At 48.2% G+C, this 26,674-nt stretch overlaps 2 protein-coding genes across 17 annotated transcripts in view; one reads left to right on the top strand and one right to left on the bottom strand.

Annotated features, from left to right (window-relative positions):
- The window catches only part of Arhgap44 (Rho GTPase activating protein 44), a 160,934-nt gene extending 158,209 nt beyond the window's left edge, over positions 1-2,725 (top strand). For all 8 annotated transcript variants that reach the window (XM_006532873.4, XM_017314452.2, XM_006532871.4 and 5 more), the window contains one exon: positions 1,314-2,725. In XM_006532873.4, the coding sequence (XP_006532936.1) occupies positions 1,314-1,453 (140 nt within the window). In that variant the 3' untranslated portion in view covers positions 1,454-2,725. The remainder of the gene's footprint in view (positions 1-1,313) is intronic.
- Positions 2,684-25,734, bottom strand: Elac2 (elaC ribonuclease Z 2). Of its 9 annotated transcripts, none has more exons than XM_006534065.3 (25): positions 25,433-25,734; positions 24,996-25,046; positions 24,787-24,857; positions 24,092-24,156; positions 23,090-23,147; positions 21,940-22,008; positions 21,039-21,170; positions 19,143-19,201; positions 17,435-17,493; positions 17,284-17,356; positions 16,620-16,732; positions 15,316-15,411; positions 12,405-12,543; positions 12,240-12,325; positions 10,410-10,528; positions 9,362-9,458; positions 6,758-6,896; positions 6,385-6,423; positions 6,147-6,271; positions 5,528-5,627; positions 5,326-5,446; positions 5,000-5,078; positions 4,324-4,468; positions 3,551-3,769; positions 2,684-2,932 (listed from the first exon to the last, which is right to left on the bottom strand). In XM_006534065.3, exons 1-25 carry the CDS (start codon positions 25,651-25,653, stop codon positions 2,897-2,899), a joined length of 2,511 nt encoding a protein of 836 aa, XP_006534128.1. In that variant the 5' UTR covers positions 25,654-25,734; the 3' UTR covers positions 2,684-2,896. The 9 variants fall into 9 exon arrangements, with proteins under 9 accessions (XP_006534128.1, XP_006534130.1, XP_006534131.1 ...); XM_006534067.2 differs by having other exon boundaries at positions 12,410-12,543; positions 25,433-25,733; XM_006534068.2 differs by having other exon boundaries at positions 6,147-6,256; positions 12,410-12,543; positions 25,433-25,732.
- Between the last annotated feature and the right edge of the window lie 940 nt (positions 25,735-26,674).

Raw genomic sequence — 26,674 nt, 5'->3', positions numbered from 1 at the left:
CTGAGAAGATTTTGTCCTGGTGACTAGCAGCTAGGCATCTGGTGCTCACAAGTCTCCTGAGGAGGACAAAGCTTCCCTGAGGCTTTTCCTGTAAGTCCTGTCCTCTTGCTGAATGACCCGTTTTGCTTAGGCTCCTTTGAGGGCACTGCCGAGGTAAGACTGAGACAGTCCTGTGCTCACTGGGCACCATTTGAAGTGTCGTGTTCATTCTCAATGCTGTTACCCTGATAGGACTGCAGGGGAGCTTAAGCTTGTCCGAAGCCAGGCCTGCCATGACAGATCTGCAGGTCTGTATCCAGAGAGCCTGGGCAGATTCCTGGTAGACTCCACTCCCGCCCGACCCTCACCTCCAGCAGCCCCCTACCCACATGCAGAACAAAGTCAGCCTCTAAGCATCCCGTGGGACCCACCTCACACACTGCAGGGGAGCACTTAGTCCTGACTGGGCCAAGCATCAGACCCCAGATCGGTCCTGCCACCATGCGACCAAACAGGCCACAACCGGTAGAATAGGGGTGTCCAGTGCTCGTGTGTCTGTAGTGTCATTGAGGGCAGTGTCCAAATGTAATGCCTGTACACTCGGCTTGGTGCTCCTTATTCCAAACGTGTTTCGTTGAGTTTTTAAAGCCAACAAAAAGCAAAGTCACCTTCTGAGTGGCCTAGGGCTGAGTCCTAGGCAGGCTGGTGTACTGTCTGCTGGAATGCTGCTGCCAGCTAAGGTTGAGACGACTCTCAGAAGTCTGGAACTGAGTGAAATGGGCAGAGGGGATGATAGAGCCAGAGGGAAGGATCCAGAGCATCCGTCATGCCAACTCGCCTCCTAGAGCCCAGGGCCACTCCCAGTGTGGTGTTCAAAGGCCGACGAGTTCCCATTTATTTTTGTTGACTCCCAGATGTCAAGACACTTCTGGTACTTTCACTCTCCTGCCCTTATCAAGATGACCTTTTAGTGCTGTCAACATAAATCAAAAGGGGGCTGGGTGGATCTAGCATCCTAAGAAAGATTCTGTCCTGCCTCCCTGAGCTGCTGGCGCAGAGCAGTTTCTGAATGGTACAGCAACTGTCTCTGTAGACTTGATTCTTAAGACTCATTGCTGAGGCCTGCCTGGGAATACCCTGCTGATCAGGACTTGGGATTGGAACAGGGCCTTTGTCCCCTAGCCAGGCTCCCTAGCAGAAGCAGATCAGACCCAGCTCCACCCTGATCCTGCAGTGCCCAACCTCTAATGAGCTAGCCTGAGCACACCCAGACCAGCCTGCTTCCTGTGCTGTCAGTTTGCAACTGGCCCCCTTTCGCCTCCTCCTCTCTGCAGATCTCGTCCACTTTGATGTCCCCTCCATCCACATAGAGCTGGGGTCAACGCTCCGCCTGAGCCCCCTGGAACATGCACGGCGGCACTCGGCAACAGACAAGAGGGACTCGGAAGAGGAGTCTGAGAGTACAGCCCTTTGATGTGGCCCAACCTACACGTGTACATACGTCTGTGGGCCCTGAGACACCACCCAGGGCAGTGCTGGCTAGCCTGCCAGGGACTTGCCATCAGCTCTTTGCTGTCATGTCCAACACCAGGGTGGAGTTGGGCGGAGGAAAAGAGTTCTCCTGTCCATGTGGCCAGTGTTGGTGGTGCAGATTCTGTTTGTTCAGTCTGGGTGATGATTCCAGCTTTTTTTTTTTTTTTTTTACCCTTTGCCTTTTGACTTTGTGCCTATTTTGATCCATCTTTGGCCTCTATGGCAAGCAGCATCCAACTCTCCACTCAAGGGCTTGTCAGGATGGCCTTTGCAGGATGAGGGTGCAGAAGAGTCCCCTTACTGCCTTGACTGGGACATCAGGTCCTACAGCATCATCATAAGGGCCAGAGAAGAAGCAAGACAGGAGGAGACCCTTTCACTAGGGCAAGAGATGTCCTGGGGCCAACCAGAAAAACCTTTCAGGCCACCCTTAGTCACAGCTCCAAAGTACTCAGCTTCAGACATCCACTTCTGACAGCTTTACTTTCCCCGTGTGATGACGGCTTCCTCTACTCCACGCTGACAATCTGAACTGAGGATTTGAACATAAGTGACCCTACGTAGGTCTCCATGTTCCCAAACACATTAGGGATCTTAGAGCACTTTCGCATTCAGGCACCCCGCTTAGTAGGTGTGTGGGGCCTGACTCTCCTCTTCTGGAGGTTACAGCTGACTAGCAATAATTCTGTTTCCCAAAGCAGGTGGAGAGGGTGGTACTGGGCACCTAGCCCACAGCGTGGCCTGCGTGGCTCACCAGCAGACCCTGCTCATCCTTCTCACCACGTCCCATGCAGCCCTGGGGCAAGGGCGCAGGAAGCCTGTTCATACTTTGGGATTAAGGGAATAAAACAGATCTGGGCCATGCATGCACAGTCAGTTTAAAGTTTGTTCCTCTGAAAATAGATATACCTATACATGATATATTTGTATATATGAAATCTATATTTGTTTAATTTGAGCCATTCAATCTAAACCTATGTACAGGTGTACAATGGAAAATTCTAAATGCTTAGTTATTTTTCCCAGCAGTGTGAACTCACCCGTCTCTGAGAGTGGGATCTGCAGACTCGACCTTACAGCTTTGCTCACTTCCTGGCAAGGGCAGTCCAGTCCCCAAATTTGTAACGGAGCCTGGGGGTTGAAGGTTATCTTTACATATATGTACAAACTGTTGTCAAGAGTAATGTTATTAAAATAGATTTATTAACCCTGAGCTTGGCACATGGTCTTGTTTCGGTGAAGGCTGCGGGGCAGTCACAACATCCTGTGCTGCCTCATGAGGAAGTGAGCAGAGCGCCGCCAGGCCAGGGAAGGCAGGCCAAGTCCTCGCCAGGGAAGGCAGGCCAAGTCCTCGCCAGGGAAGGCAGGCCAAGTCCTCGCCGTGTCACACTCGCGCTCCTAAAGTGTTTGCCACGCTCTCCTGGGTGGGGAGAACACGCACATGTTAGAGTCGACTTTGAACATCCTTCCAAGTTTCAGTCACTAACCTGCTTTCAGGTTCCAACAGGCATCTAGCCCAAGGTGACATTTCTTCATACTTTCATAGTGATTGTCACTCATCATGGACCAAGAGCACAACAGGCTCACAGGCACGGGAGATGCGGCCTCACTGGGTAACCCAGCCCACAGAAGACCCCACACTGAAGCAGGATTCCAAACTTGAGCTTTATTGAGTCTGAGTCCTTGCAAATACTATGCTTGGAGCCTGGGACATATACACCCAATGTCACTTGTAACATGGCTTGACTCTGGCATGCAGAGAAAACCCCTGTGCTAGTGAGTAAGGGGCAGACACCTCAATTTCCATAACTTCTTTAAAGACCGGCTTGCTGTCTTCGACTGTGTTCGCCTCCAGGAGTCGGAGGCCCCTGGCAGATGGGAGCTCCCAGCCATGACCATGGAGTACTGCAGGCTGACTCCATACTGCCTCCTGGCTAGTTGTGTGCGCTGGCTCCCACCAAGGTGACAGATGTGGCTTCCACACAGGGCAGAGAACAGCCTACAGTCCAGGATGGCTTAGACTTCACTGGGCTCTGACCTTCTTGCTCTGTGGGCTGTGTGGTTCATCTGTGTGGGCCCGCTTCTGTTGGGGTTCTCTGTCCTCTGGGCTGTCTGCCTGCTGGGTCAGGAGGGCTGCTCGCACCAGCCGTAGCTCCCTCTTCTCCCTGCGTTCCACCATCTCTTCAATGTCACCTGCAAACAGGGCCTTCAGTGGGGGAATCAGCTTGGGCACTGTCGGGAAGTCTCCAAAGCAGACCTGGAAGGACAGACAGGACAGAAAGAAACACTGAAAGAGTGTGTGAGCTGGGGTATGGGTGGGAGCACTCCTCCTTGCTTGTATTCCCTCAGACCAATGGACCTTAGCTTTAAAAAATGCTGTTTAGAAGGGGAATATACACAGTAATGAGGAAGGGCCAATTCCCCACATCTAGACTAAGGGAAAAGAAACAAAAAGTCCAGACGTTTCTGTCCAGTTCCTAACAACCAGAACTGGCTCAAGCCCCACTCCTCCATTTGGGAAGGTAAAAGGGGCAGGGCCACCTCTGCTACTCTAGGGGACGAGCCCCTGCCCCCCGGGTTTGTGCTATTGCTGCAATGGGAATGGCCCAGGTGTGAGACATTCTGGAATCTCCAGGGACCCCAAGAGAAGGAAAGCCCTCCAGGAGCAGACTTTATCAGTCTGCTTTTGGTTACACATGGCTAGTTTCTTCCTTCGGTGGTCTTATACCATAAAAGAAGCATCATGAGAGGGTCACTTTCTTATCTGGCCCTGCCCCTCAGAGCCCCCACAGTCCACTGTGACATACAGACCTTCATGTGGTCAAAGGCGATGCCAACTTTCTCGTTGAAGTCAGGGCTGAAAAGGGGGATCTTGGCGTACCGCTGACTGAAGTGGTTCAGCATGATGAACTCCGCATTCATCCGCATCCCCACATTAATAGCCTGGGAGGTGGTGCTGTAGCAAAGAAGAAGCAAGAAGGAGCCTTGGGGCAGTAGTTCACAAGCCTGTCCTTCCCATGCTGACAACACCAAGGCAGGCTGGTAGGACTCCTCAGAAGGCTACTGAGCCACAGAGATGCTGAGGGTCAGAGCCTGCTCACACTTGCCAAGGAAGGCCTTGCAGTGAGTGCTGCCTGTCAGCTTGTCAGGATGTACCTGAGACAACCCCTGGGAAGGTCGCTCTTCTTAAAACAGCCTGTATTCATTCATGACCCCACCTTTCCCTAGTGGCAATTATTCCAGTCGGTTTGTTCTTTTAAAAACCCCATGCCTCATAAGAGAACCCTAGCTGGGGATTTGCAAACACAGAGGCCTTGTGCCTAGGAAAGTTAATGTGGGTTTGGAAAATGGCACAAGCCTGGAAGAAAGCCAGCCCGTCCTCCATGGATGTGGGCACCAGCTCTCTGCAGCCGGGAGGGAGGGCTGCTCAGCTTTCCCTTGACAAGAAAAGAGAGGGTGGAAGGACAAAACAAAGCAGCGTTTGTACCTGTGTGTCTTCTCTACTGCTTCCTCTTCCAAGCCATCCTCCAGAGTGGCTTCATGTATCAGGAGGGTGGCATCTTTCCCTGGACAGGAACATGGACATCAAGGAAAAGGCTGAACGAGCAGCATATATGCCTGGGATCCACAGCCATGTTCTGACCCAAATACTCAGCTCTCTCGGTCCTGTGATGTGTCCTCAGGACAACAACCAGGAGACCGACTGGGTAAGAACCAGTCTGCTATGTGATAGCATCACCTACACACCCATCTGCACACACCCTACACATGCCACTTGTCCTATGCATCTCAAGGCCCACTTCCCTCACTTACCCATCTGGACCAGAGCCTCACAGGGCATGGTATCCCCCGAGTAGACGACTTTCCAGCCAGATGAATGTACCAGTGCACAGCCAAAAGCATGCTTGCAGTGCCGTACCAGGCAGGTCTGAAACTGAGGGAGCAGAGTGGAGGGCTCAGGCCTCTACTCCCCACCCTGCCCACCCTCTGTGGGTTCTGTACCTGGACCACTTACTTCTTCTAAGTCACATGTTTCCAACAGCAAGCTTATCAGCCTTTCCAATGTAGTATTGGAGACCTCTGCCCCTTTCTGAAGGCATTTGGCAGGAATCATACTGAGAGAAGACAAAAGCATTTGAAAATTGATAATAAACGTGTATTTAACACCTGCAACCAACACTTCTGTTCTTTGGATGAAAAACCTTAAGTGGTTCTGAGAATTGTGACTGTAGTCTAGTAATGTAGACAGGAAAACTGATCAATGAGAAGAGCTAGGCCACACATCCAGCCTACCCAGCTCACTGCCAGAAACGTAAACGCTGCAGGTGACAGGCAGCATCTGTCAGGACTCCTTCTCATCCTTCCCTGAAAGTGAGGCTGGGCCATCCCTATCCTGTGCCACCTGGCTTGGATGTCTGTGCTAGCAGCTGCTGGTGCACTTGACCCTGGATCTGTCAGCTGCAGAGACAGTGGCCACAGTCATGGCAGTGCACAGCAGCAGTGAGAACTGGGATACTTATGCTCCAAGGGCAGAGCTGCCAGGACTTCGGCTGCCACCCAGTCAGCTGGGGTCAGGAAGGAGGCAGTAGTAGAAGGCAACAGCCTGGCACCCGCCCAGTACACATGATGCTCACCTGACGTGGTGCAGAATCTCCTGGCAGTGGTTGTGATACTGCTGCAGCCAGGCCCTGAGCTGGGTAGGAGCCACCACAAGCAAGGGCTGGAAGGGTTTCCCCAGAGATGCCTGAAAAAAAGATCTCTGTACAGTTGAATAAGGGGACTTTCCAGTAAAAATGGTAAGAAATAATTAGTGGTAGGTACAGCCAATAATGAAGCAGGCAATTAACAATGTCAGTCAGGTGCCTCACTTACCAACGCATGCTCTCTCTGCAGCAAGATATTCAGCAAGCCCTGGGGAGGGGAGCACAGGTGATAAGCCAGTCTCAGTCGTCATCCCCACAGCTTAGGGCTCAAGTCCCTCCCTGTAAGTGGTTCCTATCTCACTGATCCTGTGTCACAGGTGGGTGGCACATGCTGACTAGTGACTGAAACATTTCAGGCTGTGTTAGAAGGCGGGCAATGGGGTAAGACCTAGGAAGCCTAAAAAATCCAGATCTGGATGGTCCTGCTGGACAGGCTGTGTGTGAAACAAGTTTTATTCAGCAAGAAACGCTGAGTCAACTCAAAAGTTTGGTACTAGAGGGAAAGAAGCCCAAGGGGAAGGCACCCCCACATGCTCACTCACCGTGTGGTGGTCGGCGTGCAGGTGGGACACAAACACAGCCGTGAGGCTGCATAAGACTCGGTCTATTTGCTGTCCGTAATGACGGCACAACTGCCCAAAAGTGCCTTCTCCACAATCCAGGAGCACTGACTTGTCAGGGCTGTAGAAGACAGGCACCAACTGGCTTTACTCTAGATATTCCAGAATGGCATTGATGCAGAAGACATAGAACAGGCAGCAGCTGTGGGTACCACCCCCATCTTCCATAGCTACACCTGCCTGTCCTTTGGGGGGCGCATATGAAAGTCAACTATTTAAACCACATGGGTCATTTGAGACCAGTCTATCTTCTCTTTATAAGAGAAAGATCCAAAGAACCCTGAAGCCTTTAAGGATATGCATCAACACAATGCTGGGTATCAAAAACAGAAAAAAGACAAGCAGACTATAAGGCTAGGAGTCTGCCCCCGCAGCACGCCTCTGCCTCCCCTAAATGTGTTACACTAAGCTGAGAGTGCCAGAGACAGCAATAGGTCACAGGAGATGGCTCAGTTCCCAAGTGAGCCTGGTCCTCAAACTGTCTTGAGGCAGAATTGGCTTCATGAACATTCTCTGAGGAGGTGGCTAGTGTGACTCTCATACTGTCTGCTGGGCAGGTCTCAAGTCCAAGTTCAGCATTCCAATGCAGAGGCTCTACTTCCAGGCAGACAGACAAAGGTGTCCCCCTGGCTTCCTTCCTCTCTAAAGGAAGCCACAAAGATCGGAAGGGCCACACCCATCTAAAGACAGTGAGTGACTTCTAGGAAAAAGCCTACATGAGAAAAAAAACAGATTTTGTTCATCTCGACAAAGGTGCCAGGTTGTTTAGGGATCAGAAACCATAAGTCCTAAATACAGGCCAGCCAATGATAACCCACCTTTGTATATTTCTCACTCATAAAGCCGCCATGCTTAGATTTGAAAGCATTTGAGCTCAGATGAGCCTGGACTGCAGTGCAGACAGTCTGACCTCGGGTGCACATGGGCCGTACAGCTCAGGGGAACACAGGTATCAGTTAAGATACCAGCTCAGGGCCTAGACCCGAAGCTTAGGCTGCAGAACCGAAGCAACCTCTTCCAGCATGTGCTTACCAGTCAAACAAGGCTGTAGTCACCCGTCCTTCACAGGCTTAAAGTACAAGTTCATTGGGACACCCCTCAGCAATATGGACAGCATAAGCACACCAGTCATGAGGGATGGGACTGCATGTTTCCCAGAATTAAGCAAGTAGATTCAGTAAGCCCAACACTTGGGAGGCAGACGTTCCAGGCCAGCCAGCACTATATAGCAAGACCCTATCTCAATAATATATTCTAAATGAAATAAAGCACAGAAAACTACTACTTCTGCTCCAGGACAATCAGCCTGGTGAGTGGAGAGGACTGTTCAGCGGCAAGCTCTGATGGACAGCAGCTTCTGAGGCAAGCATGGTGTGATGGTTTGAATATGCTTGGCCAAGGGAGTGGCACTATTAGGAGGTGTGGACTTAATTCCTAGCCAAATGGATGGACCTGGAGGGCATCATCCTGAGTGAGGTAACACATTCACAAAGGAACTCACACAATATGTACTCACTGATAAGTGGATATTAGCCCAAAACCTAGGATATCCAAGATATAAGATACAATTTCCTAAACACATGAAACTCAAGAAAAATGAAGACTGAAGTGTGAACACTATGCCCCTCCTTAGAAGTGGGAACAAAATACCCTTGGAAGGAGGTACAGAGACAAAGTTTGGAGCTGAGATAAAAAGATGGACCATGTAGAGACTCCCATATCCGGGGATCCATCCCATAATCAGCTTCCAAATGCTGACACCATTGCATACACTAGCAAGATTATGCTGAAAGGACCCTGATATAGCTGTCTCTTGTCAGAGTATGCCTGGGCCTAGCAAACATAGAAGTGGATGCTCACAGTCGGCTATTGGATGGATCACATGGCCCCCAATGAAGGAGCTAGAGAAAGTACCCAAGAAGCTAAAGGGATCTGCAACCCTATAGGTGGAACAACATTATGAACTAACCAGTACCCCGGAGCTCTTGACTCTAGCTGCATATGTATCAAAAGATGGCCTAGGCGGCCATCACTGGAAAGAGAGGCCCATTGGACACGCAAACTTTATATGCCCCAGTACAGGGGAACGCCAGGGCCAAAAAAGGGGAGTGGGTGGGTAGGGGAGTGGGGGTGGGTGGCTATGGGGGACTTTTGGTATAGCATTGGAAATGTAAATGAGCTAAATACCTAATAAAAAATGGAAAAAAAAAAAAAAAGGAGGTGTGGACTTGCTGGAGTAGGTGTGGCCTCGTTGGAGTAAGTGTGTTATTGTGGCATGGACTTTAAGACCATCATCATCCTAGCTCCTTGGAAGCCAGTCTTCTCCTAGCTGCCTTCAGAACAAGAGGTGGAACTCTCAGCTCATCCAGCCCCATGTCTGCTTGCATTCTGCCATGCTTTCATCTAGATAATGGACTGAACCTCTGAATTTGTAAGCCAGCCCCAATTAAGTGTTGTCCTTTATAAAAAGTTGCCTTGGTCATGGTGTCTTCACAGCAATAAAACCCTAACTAAGACACATGGTACCTTAGGTTGACGAGTGTGGAACTGACATTTCGGATCTTCATTGGGATGGCAGACCCCGTACCCAGGAAGACAATTTCAGGATACTGGCTTCTTTTCTCTGTTGAAATACAAGTGAATTTACAAGCTAGCATTCTGTCAAGAGGTAGACAAGCAATCCGGTACAATCCACCTTCCCAGAGGGCGCTGGGTGCAGGCGTTCCACGTTCAGTATGAGGCCCGCAGGCTGTTGAAGAAAAGCGTCTGGAAAAGAGTACTTCCTCAGGCTGCCTTTACAAAAACAACAAAACAAACAACCCCACGAAACAACATAGGCTGCCTTAGCTCTGACTTACCGCTTTTTTCCTAGGCATGGTACCTCTACCTTGCATTAAGACTGCACACGTCATGTGTGTGTACCCTCATATCTGCTGTACAGGTACACAGGGCTGGTCCTCAGCCTCACTTGGGTGGCCATGAACTAACACACCAGGGCACCAATTTTATCAGAAAGGATAAAGCAATTTTCAGGCAATAGTTCTTCCCACACACACAGGATGAGGAATGGCTGACCTGGCACTAACCTTCAGAAAAGCAAGGGTGGGGAAGAGCCTTCTGGTTAGATTAAAACCTACCCTCTTCTATTCCAGCATTCTCTTTATCAGTAATTGAAAACTCAGAAACCCCCCTAGTGTAGAAGTCACAAAAGTCTCCAATTGCTTTCCCTGATAGAGCAATGAAACTGGTTAGACGGCAGTCATCTTTCACAGCCCGTCTTAGCCAAGCAGGAGTAGACCAACAGCAATCATGGCGAGGGAGGATCTCCATGGTCTCACAGGGGTTCTCCAAACCGTTTTCCAACAGGTGGGCCCTCAAGAGTACCAAGACTCTGTCACTAAAGGCAGTTTACTAAATGGAGAGCACAGGTGCCAAGTTCCTCTAACACCTTCCCCAGCCTTCTGTTACAATACAAAAAAGCCCAGAGTTAATTAATCAGGATGCCATTTGTCCAACTCCCTGCTAGAGTCTGTCAGGCAATGCTTAGGAGAGGCTGCCCAGGGCTTTGGCTCACCTGCTGGGGCTGGGTTTTCCTGCACGTTCTTCCGATACTCCTCCACACTCTCCTGGAAACTGGGGAGCTCCAAGGCCTCAGCTATGAATTCATCAGTATTGCAGTCGAGTGTGGTATCCCTGAAGAGAAAAATAACTTGGGTAACCCAAGGGGTTTGCACAGCCTCTCAGTAAATGCTAGTTTGGATGTTCAGAATAAATCCATGTGTATTCTTGATGGTTTGGCTGAAAAACATACCATCCCTACCCCCGACCCCCAATCCCATGTGTGATTTGCCTCTGGGGAAGTCATGGGGAACTGCAGCCTTGCTGGAGGAAGAACATAATTGGGGATGAACTTTAGGCATGCATAGCTCTGCCCGCTCCCCTCCCAGTTCGCTCTCTCTGCGTTGTTTTTGCGACTAAGGCTATGTCTCTCACCTCCTGCCAGACCATGCTTGCCACTTGCTGCTGTGCCTCCCTACCATGAGGAATTGTCAATCAAAATGAACAGTCTTCTATAAGTTATGTTGCTGATGGTGTTTTATCATAGCAACAGAAAAGTAACCAATACAGGTACAGAACACTCCTACAGATAATGACCTGGGCAGTTCTAGTCTCTGGAACCTTCCTCAACTAAATAAGGTGAATGAGTCCCGAACAACTCTAGCTCCTTGTGATCTCTCCAGCCTCAAGTCTGACAATCAGGGCTTCCTGGTGCTCAGGCAAGATGAATCTTTCTTTATAGTAGAGTTGTTCCCTGAAGCATCACATCTCCCAACCAAGGCTGTGATAATTAAATGTGGCCACATATGAGACCCTGTCCAGGAGGAGCACAGGGCCCTAGCTGAGCAGCTGGTCTCCAGGAAGTGCCTCTCAAGCTAAAGTGAGCGTGCACACAGACGACTGGGAGCCTTGGTGAGCTGCAGAACCCAAGCTGGCATCAGCTCTCGGGCGGAGTCAGGGTGCCTTCCTCCTTAGCCAGCCGCAGGGAGTGCTGGCATTGCTGGCTTCCTCCACTCAGCACCAATACTGAGAGGGCTGATTCTCTGAGCTAAGTAAGGAGAAAAGCACCCCAAAGCTTATGAAGCAGTCCCGTGTCAACCTTTCCAGATCAACTCACGGGTCTGGGATCTTGGAATAGCATTTTCACTGGCACATGGACTGATGAAGGTATTCGGGATGCCCATGGCCCCAGGCATACCACTACAGAGCAATTATTCAACCACGTCAGCTCATAGTGACATCCTAACACATGATCTACTCTAACAATGATGCTAGGAGGCCAGAAGTATTATAAACCCCATACTTATTCCCAACACTGAGGACAAGCTATCAGGTAGTCAGCAAATACTTCTCACTTGCCTAGAAGTTGATAGGCAGGGGCTTTCCAGGTGGCAATGTATGATCACTGGGTGCCTAAAGAAGTCATTCACTGAAACTCACATTTAGAAATTGCCTTTAGGAAGTCTTTGAGTTCCAATCAAAGACTTACTGTTGCATTAAAACAAGGAAAAAAAAAATCCCAGATGAGTAAAACATCAGTATCAGAAATTCCAACAGAAACCTTTTTACTGGGGCCAGGCATAGTGGCACATACTTTTAGTTCCAGCACTTGGGAGGCAGAGGCCAGAAGACAGCTGAGTTTGAGGCCAGCCAGGGCTACACAGTGGGACCTTATCCAATAACCACCTTGTGGCTGGAACTGGGCTCTTCCTGCTGCTGTGCAGGTGACAACTGTGACAGAAACCAAGGGGCTGGAAATGCTTCCCAGAATACCACTACTGATCATTTTCAGAAAACCCTCCCAACCCCCGCCCAGAAGTTTCCGTAGGTTCAGAGCTGCACGCACCTCTGCCACTCTCTCTTGGGGCGGAGCTGATACTTGAGGAGGCATTCACCCCGAACTGTTGGCACGCTGAGGGTGGACCCTTCCTCCTGGAAGGTGAGAACGCACTTCTCAGTGAGAAGCAAGGGACAAGAACCCACTGGCTAGGGAGGATGTGGGACGTGCTACCTTACTATAGAAGCTGGTAAGCTGGGGGAAGATGTCAGGGTGGATGAGGCTGAGCTGGGTCTGAATCTTGTGGCTGCGCAGGTTGTGGACCGAGGGGCAATTCTCATTCAGAATCAGGTGCTGTGTGTCAGGCCCGAACCTAGGAAGAAACAGCCCATCGTTACAGTGTCTGTCAGGGAATCTCTCCACCTCAGGGAAAGGACAGTAGATAAAAAGCCTTATGTAGAAGGACAGACACAGAGTTATATCATTTCGCCCCCAATTACTACCCAGCCAGGCATAACCCTGCAGCTTCTGTGTCATAGTCCAGGCTTTCGTCTTTCTTGTGCTGATAATGATAGAAAGAACAGTGGGGAACTAAGGAGATGTAAGACCTTCACGTGCAGATGTGAAACCATCACCAAGCACAGGGTATGAAAAAGGCCTAAAAGGAAAATAGATAATTTGTGTTCTGACTCAGACACACGAGGAATGAAAGACAGAGCCTAAGACCCTAAACTGCTCAGGGCAGAGAGGGGCTGTGAGATGACACAGCTGGCAGGGAAGCTGAGGAGCCGCTGGAGGTCACCAGCTACTCAGGCTCCAACATTCTCCTGGAGCTATCCCTGGTGCAGGGTTATAGGGTGGCAAACCTTCTCCTTACAGACCTGCTAAGACTTAGCAGAGCAGCTGAGGTCAAACATGTGCAGTGGGAGGCTGGTGGATGTGCCAGGATCTCCTCTGCCCCGACTGAGCAAAGTGTAAGAGATGTGACAAGGAGTCCTCAGCAAGTGGGGACTGGGACACTGAACTGGTTTCTTAGCAGAGCTATAGCTTTTGCCCGAGCCACATGGTTCCTCCCCAAGCCACACAGGTTTGGAAAGAGGACAAAAGGTGTGTTAAACACATAATTCTGGGGTCCATGGCTTCAGGATGAGACCCACCCAGGCCAACGCAGAGACATAGGTGATGGGCTATGACTCTGTTAGAGCTGAGGCAGCAAATGCTAACGGCTCCTGCTGAGGAGGAGGAGGCCACTGAGAGCTAGTCTAAATAAGATACAGAAATGGAGGACTGATTTAAAAGAAAATTAAAGTCTATGTTCTGCAAGCAATGGGAGAACTCCCATGGAACGTGGGCTCCATGGGAGTTCTGGGATTGCTTAGCTGACATACGACAAATTGATAACCTGGGAATAGGCTGTACAGTAAACCGAAGGGATTTAATTCAAGTTATATAGGAAAGGATATTAATTTAACTCATATAAAGAGAAAGGTGATATAATATATCCACAGAGATATTAATCTCCAAAGAAGGGAAAATTAATGATAATTTATTTGTTAATAATAGAGAAAAATAATGGTAATTGTTTTAAAGGAAAATTGTGAAGTCTATGCTTTGCAAGCAATGGATTCTTTGAACATGGGCTCCACGGTAATTCTGGGATTGCTTAGCCTGGCATATGACATTGGTAGCCTGGGAATAGGATTATACAGTAAACAGAAGGAAATTAAAGTCAAATAGGAAAGGATAGGAAGTAAAATAGGGAAGGATATTAATTCCATGGAAGGGAAGTATACATGGAGGGTTTTGATCTTAAAATGTATATCAAGATAGGGGATAGGGAAAATAACCTTAACTCAGACAGATAGTAGAAACTTAGGCATTGATCTTGTGTAGGAACAAGGCAGGAGATTGTGGTGGAGCACTATCTCAAAAGATAGTGATTATTTAGATTGCTTCATATTAACTCTTAAAAAGAGAAAGAGGATATATATGCCCACAGAGGTATTAATCACCACAGAAGAGAAAATTTAAAAATACATTGATGAATAAATATTTACGCCTTGATCTCAGTATTAAAAGTTATTCATGTAAGAACAAGACAGAGAACAGTGGAGGAGCACTGTCTCAACAGACAATGGTAATGGTTTAGATTGCTTTGTGTGTTTTGAATTGTTTCAATGTGGTTGTAAGTTTGGTGGTTATGATATTAAAAATGCTCTGGGAGAAAGGTCAAAATAAGACAGGCCGGAAGAGAAAAGAGGCTGTATCTTGAATCAATCTATACCTTTGATGATTTTGGGTGACTGGACCAAGGACATGCTATTATGGTAGAGAGGCTCTCTATTTGTATTAATAGGAAACAAGAAGGATCAGATATGTCAGGGGAAGACCTCCTGAAGATCTTGGCTACAGAAAAGAACAACTCAAGAAAATCAAACTGGACAGGTAGGTAACTTGACTTGCTGATTCCTCCCTGTAATTGGCTTAGACATAAAAATGTCTCTGGCCAAAACTTCAGCTAAAATTAGACAATAAATCTTGCTGGTTATGAAATCCTTAAGATTCATAGTGCCATCCTTCATATGGCAAATTAAGTTGTAAAAGGAGAGCTGGCTTTCACCTGCTCAAACAAAGGCCAAAAATTCATTCTTACATCATCTGTGCACCTTGCACAAGCCATACAAATATTTGTAATAGTACTACAATTTTGGTTGTAAAATTAATATATTGCAGAATGTAGAGCTCTGACAAGATTCATCCACAGGGACACTGAAATGACCTGCTGTTCCAGCCCCCTACCTGCTGATACTATTTCCAGAGACTTGCTTCCAGAACAACTTCGTGAATAGCTGATGCCCCATGGTCTCTGTTCATCCAGCCTTTCAGACGAAACCAGACAATCCCTGAGACTTCTAAGCATGCAGAGGCTAGATAACAGATGCTAAGGCTGGCTTTCTTAAGTCTAACCAATTTTCTAATTTTCTTACCATTCCCTACCCATTTAAACATAGATATCACAGTTATGTAAACTATAAGGCATTGGAGCAGGCAGCAAGGAGCACGCATGGAGGAGATAAAAGCAGATTAATCACCTAGAGCAACACCCACAAGAGTTGCCCTCTGTGCCTTGGACTGGTCTCCATACCTCTCCATCCACTGCTGGTATCTGCTGTCGATGAGTACAGATTCTGGGGCTATGTGGACCACCAGCGCCACAGGTGCATCAGCCTCTGCCTGGTACCTGGGCAGAAGGAAGAATGAGTTTGTATCTATGACGAGATACAAACTCAATACATGCAAGGAAGGGGACTGTGCAGCTATTTCTTAGAATACTCACTGCTGCCACACATACCACCTCCCACCCAGGCATGGTCTGCTAACCTGGTGACACTTATTTCTAGTTCAGTGGCTGTTTCCATCACCACCCACCCTTGCCCCACCACACATCATCTCTTTTTAGTTCCTCTGGCTGCAATAGGCTCTGTTGCTCAAAGCAGATTACGATAAGTCTCTGGTCAGGGCACTGACCCCACAAAGGACAAAGTGGCCTAGGCAGAGCCCTTACCCTGCTACAGAAAAGCACAAGAACACAAGGGATTTGTGGTACATGAAGAATAAAACAGCTCATGAAGAAAACAAGCCACTACAGAGGGGACAAGCTTAGAACAAACATGAGGCTTGTTTCCTCCTAGGGTGCTGGTAAGCACCATCCCCAGCACTACAAAGGCTGAGGAAGGACAACGTGATCAGGGCCAAGTGAGCCTACATGGGGATATCTTGTCTCAAAAGGGCAAGGACTGGAGATGAAGGTCAGTGGAAGGGCACTTGCCAAGTGTGTTCAAGGCTGACCCCAAGCACCAGAAAAACATGGTGGAGGGATGCCTACCCAGGACTGAAGCTGCAGAACTGGCTGTTTTCCAGTAGACACAACACTTGAGCCAGAGAGATATTTCAATGCTTAGACTGTCCCTAGCATAGAGTAGGCCACAGGGTCTTTGACACTCTGCCCTAACTTATTAGTCTCAATGTAGGCGAGGGAAGAAAACTCATATAGGGTAGAAATAGGTAAAATAATTTATTTGCCTGGGCATTTATTCTGAAATTTGCTCTAGATTTAGATGCCTCTCTCTTGCTTATATCTATGTTTTCTCTCTCTCTGTCTCTCTCTCTGTCTCTCTCTCTCTGTCTCTCTCTCTCTCTCTCTCTCTCTCTCTCTCTCTCTCTCATTTGCAGTTTATTTGTCTAGTCTTGTGATTCTCAGTTGTTTATTTCAAAGCCCACTAACTACTATTCTTCTTAAATCTTGCCAGTAAGATCAAGACACACCAAAAATCCAGGCCTTCCCAGAAACACACTATATGTCAAGGACATGAGTATCTTTGGGACATGAATGTCTGTACTAAACAGTGATGGCATTCACCTTTCCCAGCTAAAATCACTAGCCATTACCTTTTAAAGGTGTCGTTCTCACAGATGGGCAGGATGAATCCTTCATCAGGACACTCTACCACAATGAATACAAGACCAGGATCTGGGGGTGTACAAAGCTCTTCAGCAGCAATCTAGAAAATTAGATAGGCCATTTATTGAAGCAGAATGCTCTCTCAGAACAATCTCAGCTCAGCCTCAGCTCCGAAGCTGAACCCATGTTTAATACATGAAGCATAAATGTGGCACACACCCTTTCCTGCTCTGTCCATACTTCAGCAGATAGGCACTAGTTTATGAAGACATTTCAAACCTGAGTGGCTAGTGGGAGGGTTAGCATGTAAAGTACTTTTGACACCAGAAACACCTTCTTAGACAAAGAGCATAACTCTCTTTTGAGACTTGCTAACGAAGCCCATCCTTGAAGGCAGGCACCCTGAGGGAAAGCGTCTACACACAGCAAGAACCCCCACGTATAAGGAGACAAGATACAGAGATGCCCAGGCAGAGCATCACAGGGTGGATCAAAGGTTTAGTAAGCCCACTGTGCAGCCAAGAGAAGACAATCCCACACTGTCCCACACATCCTTCAAAGTGGTGTCAGTAAGCTTAAGCCAGAGAGCTGCTCTGCTCAGTGTCCAGGCCCCATCTGTAGTTTCAAAATCACAGAAGCCAGGAGCCTCACCTCTCTTCCTTCGTAAGTGATACTCTTCCCGTCCTTGACAGCAGCAATGATGGGTGCAATGGCGGCCGTCCCACTGAAAGACAGGCAAGCTCTGTGAGAAACCTTCATTTTACCAAGCCTACCAGGGAGTTCCCAAGGACCTGACACTCACACAGGAAGGCCCAGCTCCTTTGCTTTAAGCACCAAGAAGTTTCCTTTCCTCAAGTGAAGCTGTGACAAAGGGAACACAAACAGTTTCAGGTGCTGAAGCTCATCGTCACACAGCGCATGTACTTCCTGTTACTTCCTTAGTCATTAAAATGCAGCCAGTGTACACACTGAGCAAGTGCTCATTTGAAAGCCTTGGAGTAAAGCCAGATAAACTAAGATGCAGTGTGTACTCTCACTCTTCCACGTCACAGTTAACAAACAGCAAGAATGTTAGGTGTCCCCAGGGGAACTGCAGGGTACTTAGGTTGTTTCAGGATCTAATCTCACACCAGGGTGCTAGCACCCTGGTCTTCCAGGACCAGTCAGTGCTGCACACAGTCTGAGCAGTGACCCTGGCAAGAAGATAACGGAGGTGGTGGTGGTTTTCTATGTCCTTTAAATCAGGTTTTATTGGACAGAGACTCTGGATGCCATACTGGGAACAAATGTCCAGTGGAGGCCTTTCACCAGATGACACAGCAACCCTACAGCAAATCCATCTCTCTCTGTAAGCTTCTGTCCAACCTACAGAGTTCACACATGATGATGCAGAAGGCCACCGTCAGGTCTCTGCCGAGTCACATTTGAACCTTTTCTTCCTTAAATCTTGATAAACTACTGAGTTTGCTTTTAAAAGTTACTCCTAGGACCAAGACTTATTATCTGGATCCCAGAGTCTCATTCTCTAGAGTCTAGACCTTCCCATCTTACACACTAGGTTGCTGGTGGGAGGACTATGAACCCATAGTTCATACTGTGTGCTTGCAGACCACAGAGACCCTGAGGTCCAGGTGGCACCTTCAAGTGTGAACAAATGCCATAGTGAACAAGTCCCTCACCTCATACCAGATGAGTCTGAGTACAGGAAGGACATTTCACAGCAAGTCACTTGTACTATCTCTGAGAAGGGTTCAGCCCGACTCCTGCTCAACAGGCAGAAGCACAATATGCCAAGGAGGGCCCAGACACACCACAGCTGCCGAGCCAACAGTGTCCTATATGACATGCTGCCGCAGGGCTTGGGTTTTCTCTGGCTATGACTGGAGCTGGCTCATTGCTGTCCTCACCCCCAGATGATAAGCACCATAAAACAAGAGGGAAAGCGGGATGAGGCTGACCAAGGTCAGTAGGGGCAGCTTAGCAAGACCCTGCCTTGAAATCAAAAACTGAAAGGGACTGGGGATGTAGCTCAGAGGCACAGAGCTTGCTAAGATATGCAAAGCCTCTTAGACTCTGCCTCTAGCACTGCCCCCAAAACAAAGTGGCAACAGAAAAGGAGGACAGGAAAGCCAGGGCACCCGTCTGCATCTAGTGTATCTAGAGCAAGATGGTCTGCAGGTCCCGGACAGCTGCCCTGACTTACAGTTCAAACACTCGACATACAGGAAACAAGCACTAGCTGCTCTGAATGATTTCTGAATTCTTCTCAGAGGGAGGACCAGATACCCACAGCATAACACATGACAGACAGGGCACCCCACTGGATGAGAATTTGAAACACCATGAAAGCACGGGTGGGGTTTGGAGAAGGATGTTCTGTTCTTTGTCAACACAGGCAACCCAAGAGCTACCTGCAAATGACTGCACAGTGCTAACAGAAGGTCTCAGAACACACCACGCGCTGGCCACCAGCCACATGCCCCTCACTGCCCACCTTTGCCCAGTCTTACCTTGCAGACAAAAGCTACCACTAAGGAGGGGTCCCTGCCCCATGCTTTCCTGTTGGCACCTGAGGAAAAGCACATTTAACAAGGTGAACGTGAAGGCTGTGTGTGCTTCTCACATCACCATCCCGTAATCTTCCTTCAGTGTGTTTTCCTTAAAGATTTATTTTATGTATGTGAGTACACTGTAGCTGTCTTCAAACACATCAGAAGAGTGCTGGGCGTTGGTGGCGCACGCCTTTAATCCCAGCAATCGGGAGGCAGAGGCAGGCAGATTTCTAAGTTCAAGGACAGCCAGGGCTACACAGAGAAACCCTGTCTCGAAAAAAACCAAAAAAAAAAAAAAAAAGTGTGCATCAGATCCCATTACAGATGGTTGTGAGCCACCATGTGGTTGCTGGGAATTAAACTTAGGACCTCTGGAAGAGCAGTCAGTGCTCTTACCCACTGGGCCATCTCTCTTTATTTCTCTTTAACGAAGCCCCTTCATTAATCATGTACCTCTTTATCCTTCTTATGTCTACAATAACTGAATAGAAAATGTGAAACTCCAGTCAGGGCTGGATGTGCATGGCTAAAATCCTAGTGACTTGAGAGACTAAGACAGGGGGATGAAAAGTTCAAAGCCAGCTCAGAGTACTCACTCAAAATAAAGAAATAAAAAGAAAATTAGTACAGTGAGAGAACGCTTGCCCAGTAGGCCCAGGGCACTGGGCTCACCTCCAGTTCTATGGAAAGAACAGAAGGAAAAGGTGGGAAAGGAAACTCCAACCAGAAATCTAGCATAATCGCAACTAAAACTTTACACGTCCCATTTGGCTTAACACTTGAGAGCAGGATAAAATACGTTGTAATATTTAATTTCTCTTTTACATTTATTTATGGAGGTGGGGCAGGTATAACTGTAGGGGTAGGTGACACTGTGCTTATGTGGATGGTAGATGACAACTTTGTTTATTCAAAGTTTCTTCTCTCCTTCTCCCATGTGGGCTTTGGGAGTCATCCCAGGTCTCAAGGCTTGGCAGCAAGTGTCTACCCACTGAGCATCCTGCCAGCCCTCACTGTAATATGTTTTAAAAACAAATACCTAAATGTTAAAGAAATGAGACAACAGTTAAAGGAAGCCTAAAGGAAATATGTGGGCTTTAATGCTCTCAGCTTGCCATATAAAAGAGGCTCGTGAAGCCAGAGGGAGCTGGCCAATCTGTGCCCAACACTGAAGAGCAGACGAGTATCCAGTTCCTCAGACAGAGCAAACCCCGACAGCTGTCTTGGGGTGGTGGGGGGCCTCTCTCTCTCTCTCGCTAACTTGTGTGCTGTGATAAGCAAAGCAGCCTGTCCCTGCAGCATTGTCTCATTAACGAAAACACCAAGGATCCCACACCCAAGAGTGGGCCAGGGCCTGCTGCTCTATGAGTATAAGGACTGGGGCTATGCAAAGCCACAAAGGGGCCTGATACTTAGGCCTGCATCCTTTTTCATCCTTCCGATAGACCAGAGCTTTTCTTGTCAAAGAAAAGCATCTACTTGTGCAAATAGCTTCCTCAGTGAAGATCCTAACTTAGAGTACAGGAGACAAAGATCTGCCATTGGCAACCTTGGATAGAGGCACCTCACCCATTCATAGAATCTAAACAGAAAAATCCGTATCAGAGAAGGTTACCAAAGGCTGGAGGATGGGGACAGAGGGAAAGCCGATCAAGGAGTACAAGTTTTTAGGTGGGCGGGCCACAGGCCACACTATACTGTGATCACAGAAAGCCATGTGGTTGCTGGGAATTGAACTCAGGGCTGCTGGAAGAGCAGCTAGTACTCTTACCACTGAGCCATCTCTCCAGCCCCTAGAGACAATCTATTAAAAGGACCAAGCATTAAAACTCCAAGGCCTATTCCACAGCTTACCTGCACTGCTGTCCTCTGGAGGGCACTGCCCATTTTCAGCTGATCCAGAGTCCGATGACTGTTTGGGACTGAGCCTGTTGGGAGATGTTCTGGGGCTCTGGGATGGCTGTTGCTTTCCACACCTCCGTTCACCTGCGCAGCACAGGAAGTCATCACATCACACAGTTCCCATAACTGCGGCCCAGGTGTTCACATGTGCGAATTCCCTAATGTATTTCAAACCAGAACTCCTTTCCCTGCAGCAGTAAATAACCAATTTCCAGGCCTGCTGGCCTCTCCCTGGCTCCATGGCCTTGCCCACAGAAGGGATTCGATACTGCTTGACTGAAAAGCATCCAGGCTACAGATTAGTTCAGTTATCACCACTGTCCGATCTACAAAGGCCCACAGGATACTCATCACCAAAAGGAGCAAAATTCTGCAGCTTGTATCAAAATCAAGAGGGGAACTGCTGTTACGAGAAGCCGAAACACAGCTGCTGGTCTCAACAGAAACTGCATTTGCTCCTCTGGGCACATCACACGATCAGAACCTGCTGGGCTCCAAGGAAACACTGGCCAGCAGAACTGGGCAAGTGTAGCCACAGGAAAACACATGCCAGTAAACTACGCTGTGTGTTTCCAACTCAAAGCCATGAAGCAGGGCTGGAGCTTCCCAGCCCTCAATGACTCTCTTCTAGGCTATAGTTATTAAAATGTTTCTGAGAAAGACACTTATATCTGCATCAAACAAACCCTGGGGAATGAACTTGCCAGCCTGAGTGCACATAGTATTGTCCACAAGAGGTTAAGGTCCCAAACAGGCCACTCACACCAAGTCTTCACACACTCTCCTCACCCTCATACCCCATGATTAGGAACCACAACAATGTACTCCAGAGAAATCTGGCTCTCAGACTCACTGTGGATAGGGACCTGGTAAACAGTCATGGTCTCATCCTTGTATTCTGGTGCAGAGTGAGGCCGCACGGCTGCAGGGAAAACACAGGTCAAGAAATGCAGTGCATGAGTAACGGCGTGGGTTCTCACCAGCCGCCACTGACTTTCCTTACAGTGCTAATGGAAATATGCCAGCAAAACCAGGCTCTCTAATAGCTATAACATTTTTTAGGAAAAAAAGCAAACATAAAAAGGAAGCTGTACTTTCATCAGTCATTTATATGGAGCACAGTCAGGGAAGTCATGCTATGAGCACTGCATAAGGATCCAGCAAGAAAAGAGCTTAAATGCAAGAGTTCTGAGTTAACAAGACCACCAGCCAGCCAGGAACTTTACCTTCTCAGCCATGAGAACTAGTGTATGTTCTGAAATAAAACTGTCAGTGCTTTATAAAAGAGCAGCACTGACAGGCCAATGGGGGTAGGGGAGCTGGGGGTGCAGGTGGGGGTGCAGGTAGGGGTGGGTGGCTGCTTGCTCCAGGATCCTGCTATATCTTCTTCATTGAGACCTCTTCTCATCAAAGTTATGGGCCTCCCAGCAGAGCTGGAGATAAAGGTTAGCTACAAGATAGCCAAAGACTCCTTATACTACTTCCTCCTACAAGGCGTTCAAGGCCCTAAGAAACACCTCTCGGACTGGGGAAGGAGCCTGGGGCCAGAGTGGAGGTTGAGAGATGCAGAAAGGAATGCAGGCATATACCAGATTATAGTACTTCCTGCCTACCCAGCCAGTATTCTTGAGGCATGAGAGGAGCAAGAGGGGCTGGAGAGAGTTAAGAGCAGTGGCTGCTCTTCCAGAGGACTCGGTTTAATTCTCAGTGCCCACAGCAGCTCAGTACTGTCTGTAACTTCAGTTCCAGGGTATCTCACACCTCATACAGACATATATGTAGACATAACACAAAGGCATGTGAAATACAAGTAAATCATCAAAAAGAAAAGAGAAAGAACCAACAAAGAACAGAATCACAGCTCTTAAAGAAACCATGGCATGCTGAAAGGAAGCATGCGATTCTAAGTCTTGCTTTAAGGCAGCTCTTGATGGATTCTAATTTACAAAGCAGGGCTCATGTAAGAAAAAACGTAAGACAGTAGGTCACAGTCAACAACATACCCAGTTCTATTCCTTTCAATGGACCAGAAAATATTTTGATTGCTTCTAGATATTTCTCCTAAAAAATAAGGAAGAAGTTATGTTTTAAACATAGGGCACAGTAATGTATTCAAGTAAGTACTATATGTACTCTAGGCAAACACAAAACTTAGCTAGTACTTTAAATTTCATCTAGACAGTTATTTGTTGTGCCCAGTGTCATTAGATGCCACCATTTAGCAACAGTAAGAGATATGAAGTTTTTGCTCTCATTAGAACAGAGATGGAGAGGAAGCCAACGATAACACAAACAACTCAGTAACAATCAGGTACTCTGAAAGAAATGAAAGACGGGGCAGACACCAACTTGTGTGGTACACCTCCAGGGGGAATGACTTTTGAAAGCAAGACAAGGGGCAGGGCTGGCCCTCGTGGCTCCAGCTCGATGACACAGGTAGAAGTATGAACAGCAGCCTGGGCTTGTGGGACTTAAAGACCACCCTGTGGATCACACACACACCACACAGGGAAAGCTTAGGGCGGGAAGCAGTGCCCTGCATGTACACCATGTTCTGGCTGCCACACAGGGGAGGACTGCTGAGAAGTAGGAACTGACAAGCAAGGCTAATTTGGTTCACAGAGAGTGAAAGCTCAAGGAGGAAGAAGAGAAGCTAGAGACAAAGTTAGATGTCTTAAGTTGAATAGGAAAGAAAGAACGCTGTAATTCATGAAGTCCTTCTTTGGTACCATAGTGAGTGATTTAGTCCCTCCCATGTACCACTTCACGCAATTCAACTTTAACAACCTATGGATCATTCTGGCCACTTTATAAATTAAGAAATTGGGGCTGAGAGGCAAAGTAGCTCACCCAGGACCACACAGTTAGTATTTACATACTATGAAAGGAGATGTGTTTAACTCCACTACCTGTTATCCTTGAGGGCAGAAGGTTAAGTTACAAAAATGAAGACTGCTACCATTTTTAAAGGAGGTGGTTTTAACGGGTGACCAGGAGACACTCACCAGCTGTGGTGGTCCAGACAGAACACATTTGGGAAGCCCGGTTTCCTTTAAAGTTAAAATCATTCCTTAAAAGAATGTAAAGAGAAAATAAATAAAAATCCAGCACTCTCAACTTAGCCTGCAGGCCCTGTCCGGTATGTGGTATGTGTGTGTGTGTGTGTGTGTGTGTGTGTGTGTGTGTGTGTGTGTGTGTGTGTGCATGGTGGTGGGGTGCTTCTGGCTATACTAGTTATTTACCTACGTGTCCCTGTTCTAGGGTATAAGCAACTATACAATACATAAAGAGAAAATAATGTTAGCATTGATCTAACCATGCATCAGAGCAGGGTCTGCTATGCAAGGGGGAGGAGGGCACAGTCCACTACCTCATTCTCTCCTCTGCCCATACTACTATGCTTTCAAAATCTGGCAGCCACACAGTCTGGATGACAGTATGTGTCTGAATCCAGCTGCAGAGTCTGATCAGCACCCACCACAGCACTCTGTTGTTAAATCTGTGGTCCAGGTGGAGGTTGTAACCATATCAAGGCCTACTTTTCCGAGTCTAGGTTTTCACACCCCCTACTCAAGCTGACTAAGCTAGTGTACCAGGAATTCTATCTCCCCTGGGCTAGGAAGATGAACAAATGAGCTGCAAGCCATGTTAAGCCCCCAGAAACTTCCCACCGGCCCCTGACCTCCAAACACATACTCACCACACAACCCCCCAACATTTGACCAATGCATCCGAGTCAGAAAGATGTTGTCCAAGCGAGCGACTTTCAGTCTAAGAAAAAAACATACATTTCAGCCAGATGAAACAAAGACGACCAGAGACCGTGTCTGCTGAGAAGTCTCATCTGCCTCTCACCTCAGCTTTCAAGCCCATAATCATCTCCACCCCAGAAGCCAGGAGTTGACTCACTTGTGTTCCTGCATAAGTCGTTGGACGCCTTCTCCGCAGTTAAAAAGGTACCTACAGGAGGAACATTACTGTACTTACAAGTATACTCTGTAAAATGCTTTACTGTAGATACAGCGACATAAATGACAGGGTTCTCATACTGCCTAGTAGGTTTTGAGCCCTCTTTGGTTAGTGACGGAAGAGTGTAGTTTGGTATAGATCAATGGGGAGTGATGTCTTTCCCCATCGACTTATGAAACCGGTCTAGCCCACACACTCACGGTGAGGCCCCCGCTTTGGGATGGTGATGGTGAGAGTCGGGGCACGGGAAGTTTTGCCCGGATACCTGAAAGCCATGCTGACTAAGGGAGGTAAGGGATATATACAGGATTGGACAGGAGGCCTCCCGAGCACGTGGCGCTGGGGCCAATCCCCCAGGGCTGTCGGCCCACTCTGACCTGTTGTATTCCGAGAAGACATAGAGAGCAGCCCCCGCGTCCCGGCCGCCCGCCGCCACCACCTGCAGGTACACGGTGTTCGGGCCCCCGGGACCCGGGCCGCGCTTCTCCCGCGTACGCAGGTGTCGCAGTGGGTCTTTGGATGGCCGCGGCCGACGAGCCGAACCCTGCGACATGGTGCGCAGGCCAAGGGGACGCAACAGTGAGCGGAGCGCCCACATGCACCCGACCACACCAGGCTGACAAGGCAGCCAGACCCCTCACGCCGCCACAAGCACCGCCCCTCCACCGCATGGCGGAACTGACCAATCAGCGCGCCGCCGCGCTAGCTGCCCGCCCATCCAAAGCTCCGCATCCAATCGTAACGAGCCTTGGAGCTCGGAGTCTGTCAATCAAGGTGGACGTAGAGTAAGCGAAAGCTAGAGCGTCGCCGGAGGCCCCGCCCCCCTCACCGGTTCCGGCTTTCCCTGTTGACGTTTTCCGGTTACTGTCACTTGGCGGAAGCGGGACTTCTGAGAGTGCAAGTACTCGAAAGGCATTACTGGGAAAGGACTGAGTCTTTTTCAGGTTCATCGTCTTCTGTCAGGAGCTCTGCCCTTCGACAAAAGTATTCCAAGTTTGCATTGTTCTTGCTTATGATGATGGTGACGATCTCATGGGAGATAGATCTGGCTAATTTGATTTCCACCATAAGAACACATTTCAGATGATATTCTTTGTTTTGGCGTGAGAATAGAGATGAAAAGACTAAGTAAACTTCGTAGTGTTGCGTCTTATTGCTGTTATGAGCCGGTCCTCTCTGCCTTGCATTCCTTACTTCAAGACGGAAATAGTTTAACAGTGCTTATCTTTGGGAGATATTTAGAATTAACATGGCTGTGGGGACCTCGAAAGTCGACTTAGGACACCCCAAGACCAAGTTCTCAGAACAAAGGAGATTTATTTTCCCCAGAGAGACAAAAGGCAGTGAATAAGAGACAAAGAAAGAAGATAGAGACTAGGACGAAGAGAAAAGGGTCAAGAGAGAGGAGAGAGGAGTATTTGCACCCGAAACACGAAGGGCTGCCTCTGGATAGGGAGGAGACCGACCCATAGGCAAATAACAGTTCATAAAGGTTAAAAAAAAAATCCGATGTTAGGATAAGTTGGTTTGTTTTGATTGTGTATATTAATTACATAAGCCAAAGGGGGCTTTTCAAGGGGCTGGACTTCAGTGCTTTGTTAGCTGGACCTTAGTGGTCA

This window comes from Mus musculus, chromosome 11, assembly GCF_000001635.26.
Source record: "Mus musculus strain C57BL/6J chromosome 11, GRCm38.p6 C57BL/6J".
Taxonomy (NCBI): Eukaryota; Metazoa; Chordata; class Mammalia; order Rodentia; family Muridae; genus Mus; species Mus musculus.
This window is presented reverse-complemented; position numbering and strand designations above follow the sequence as displayed.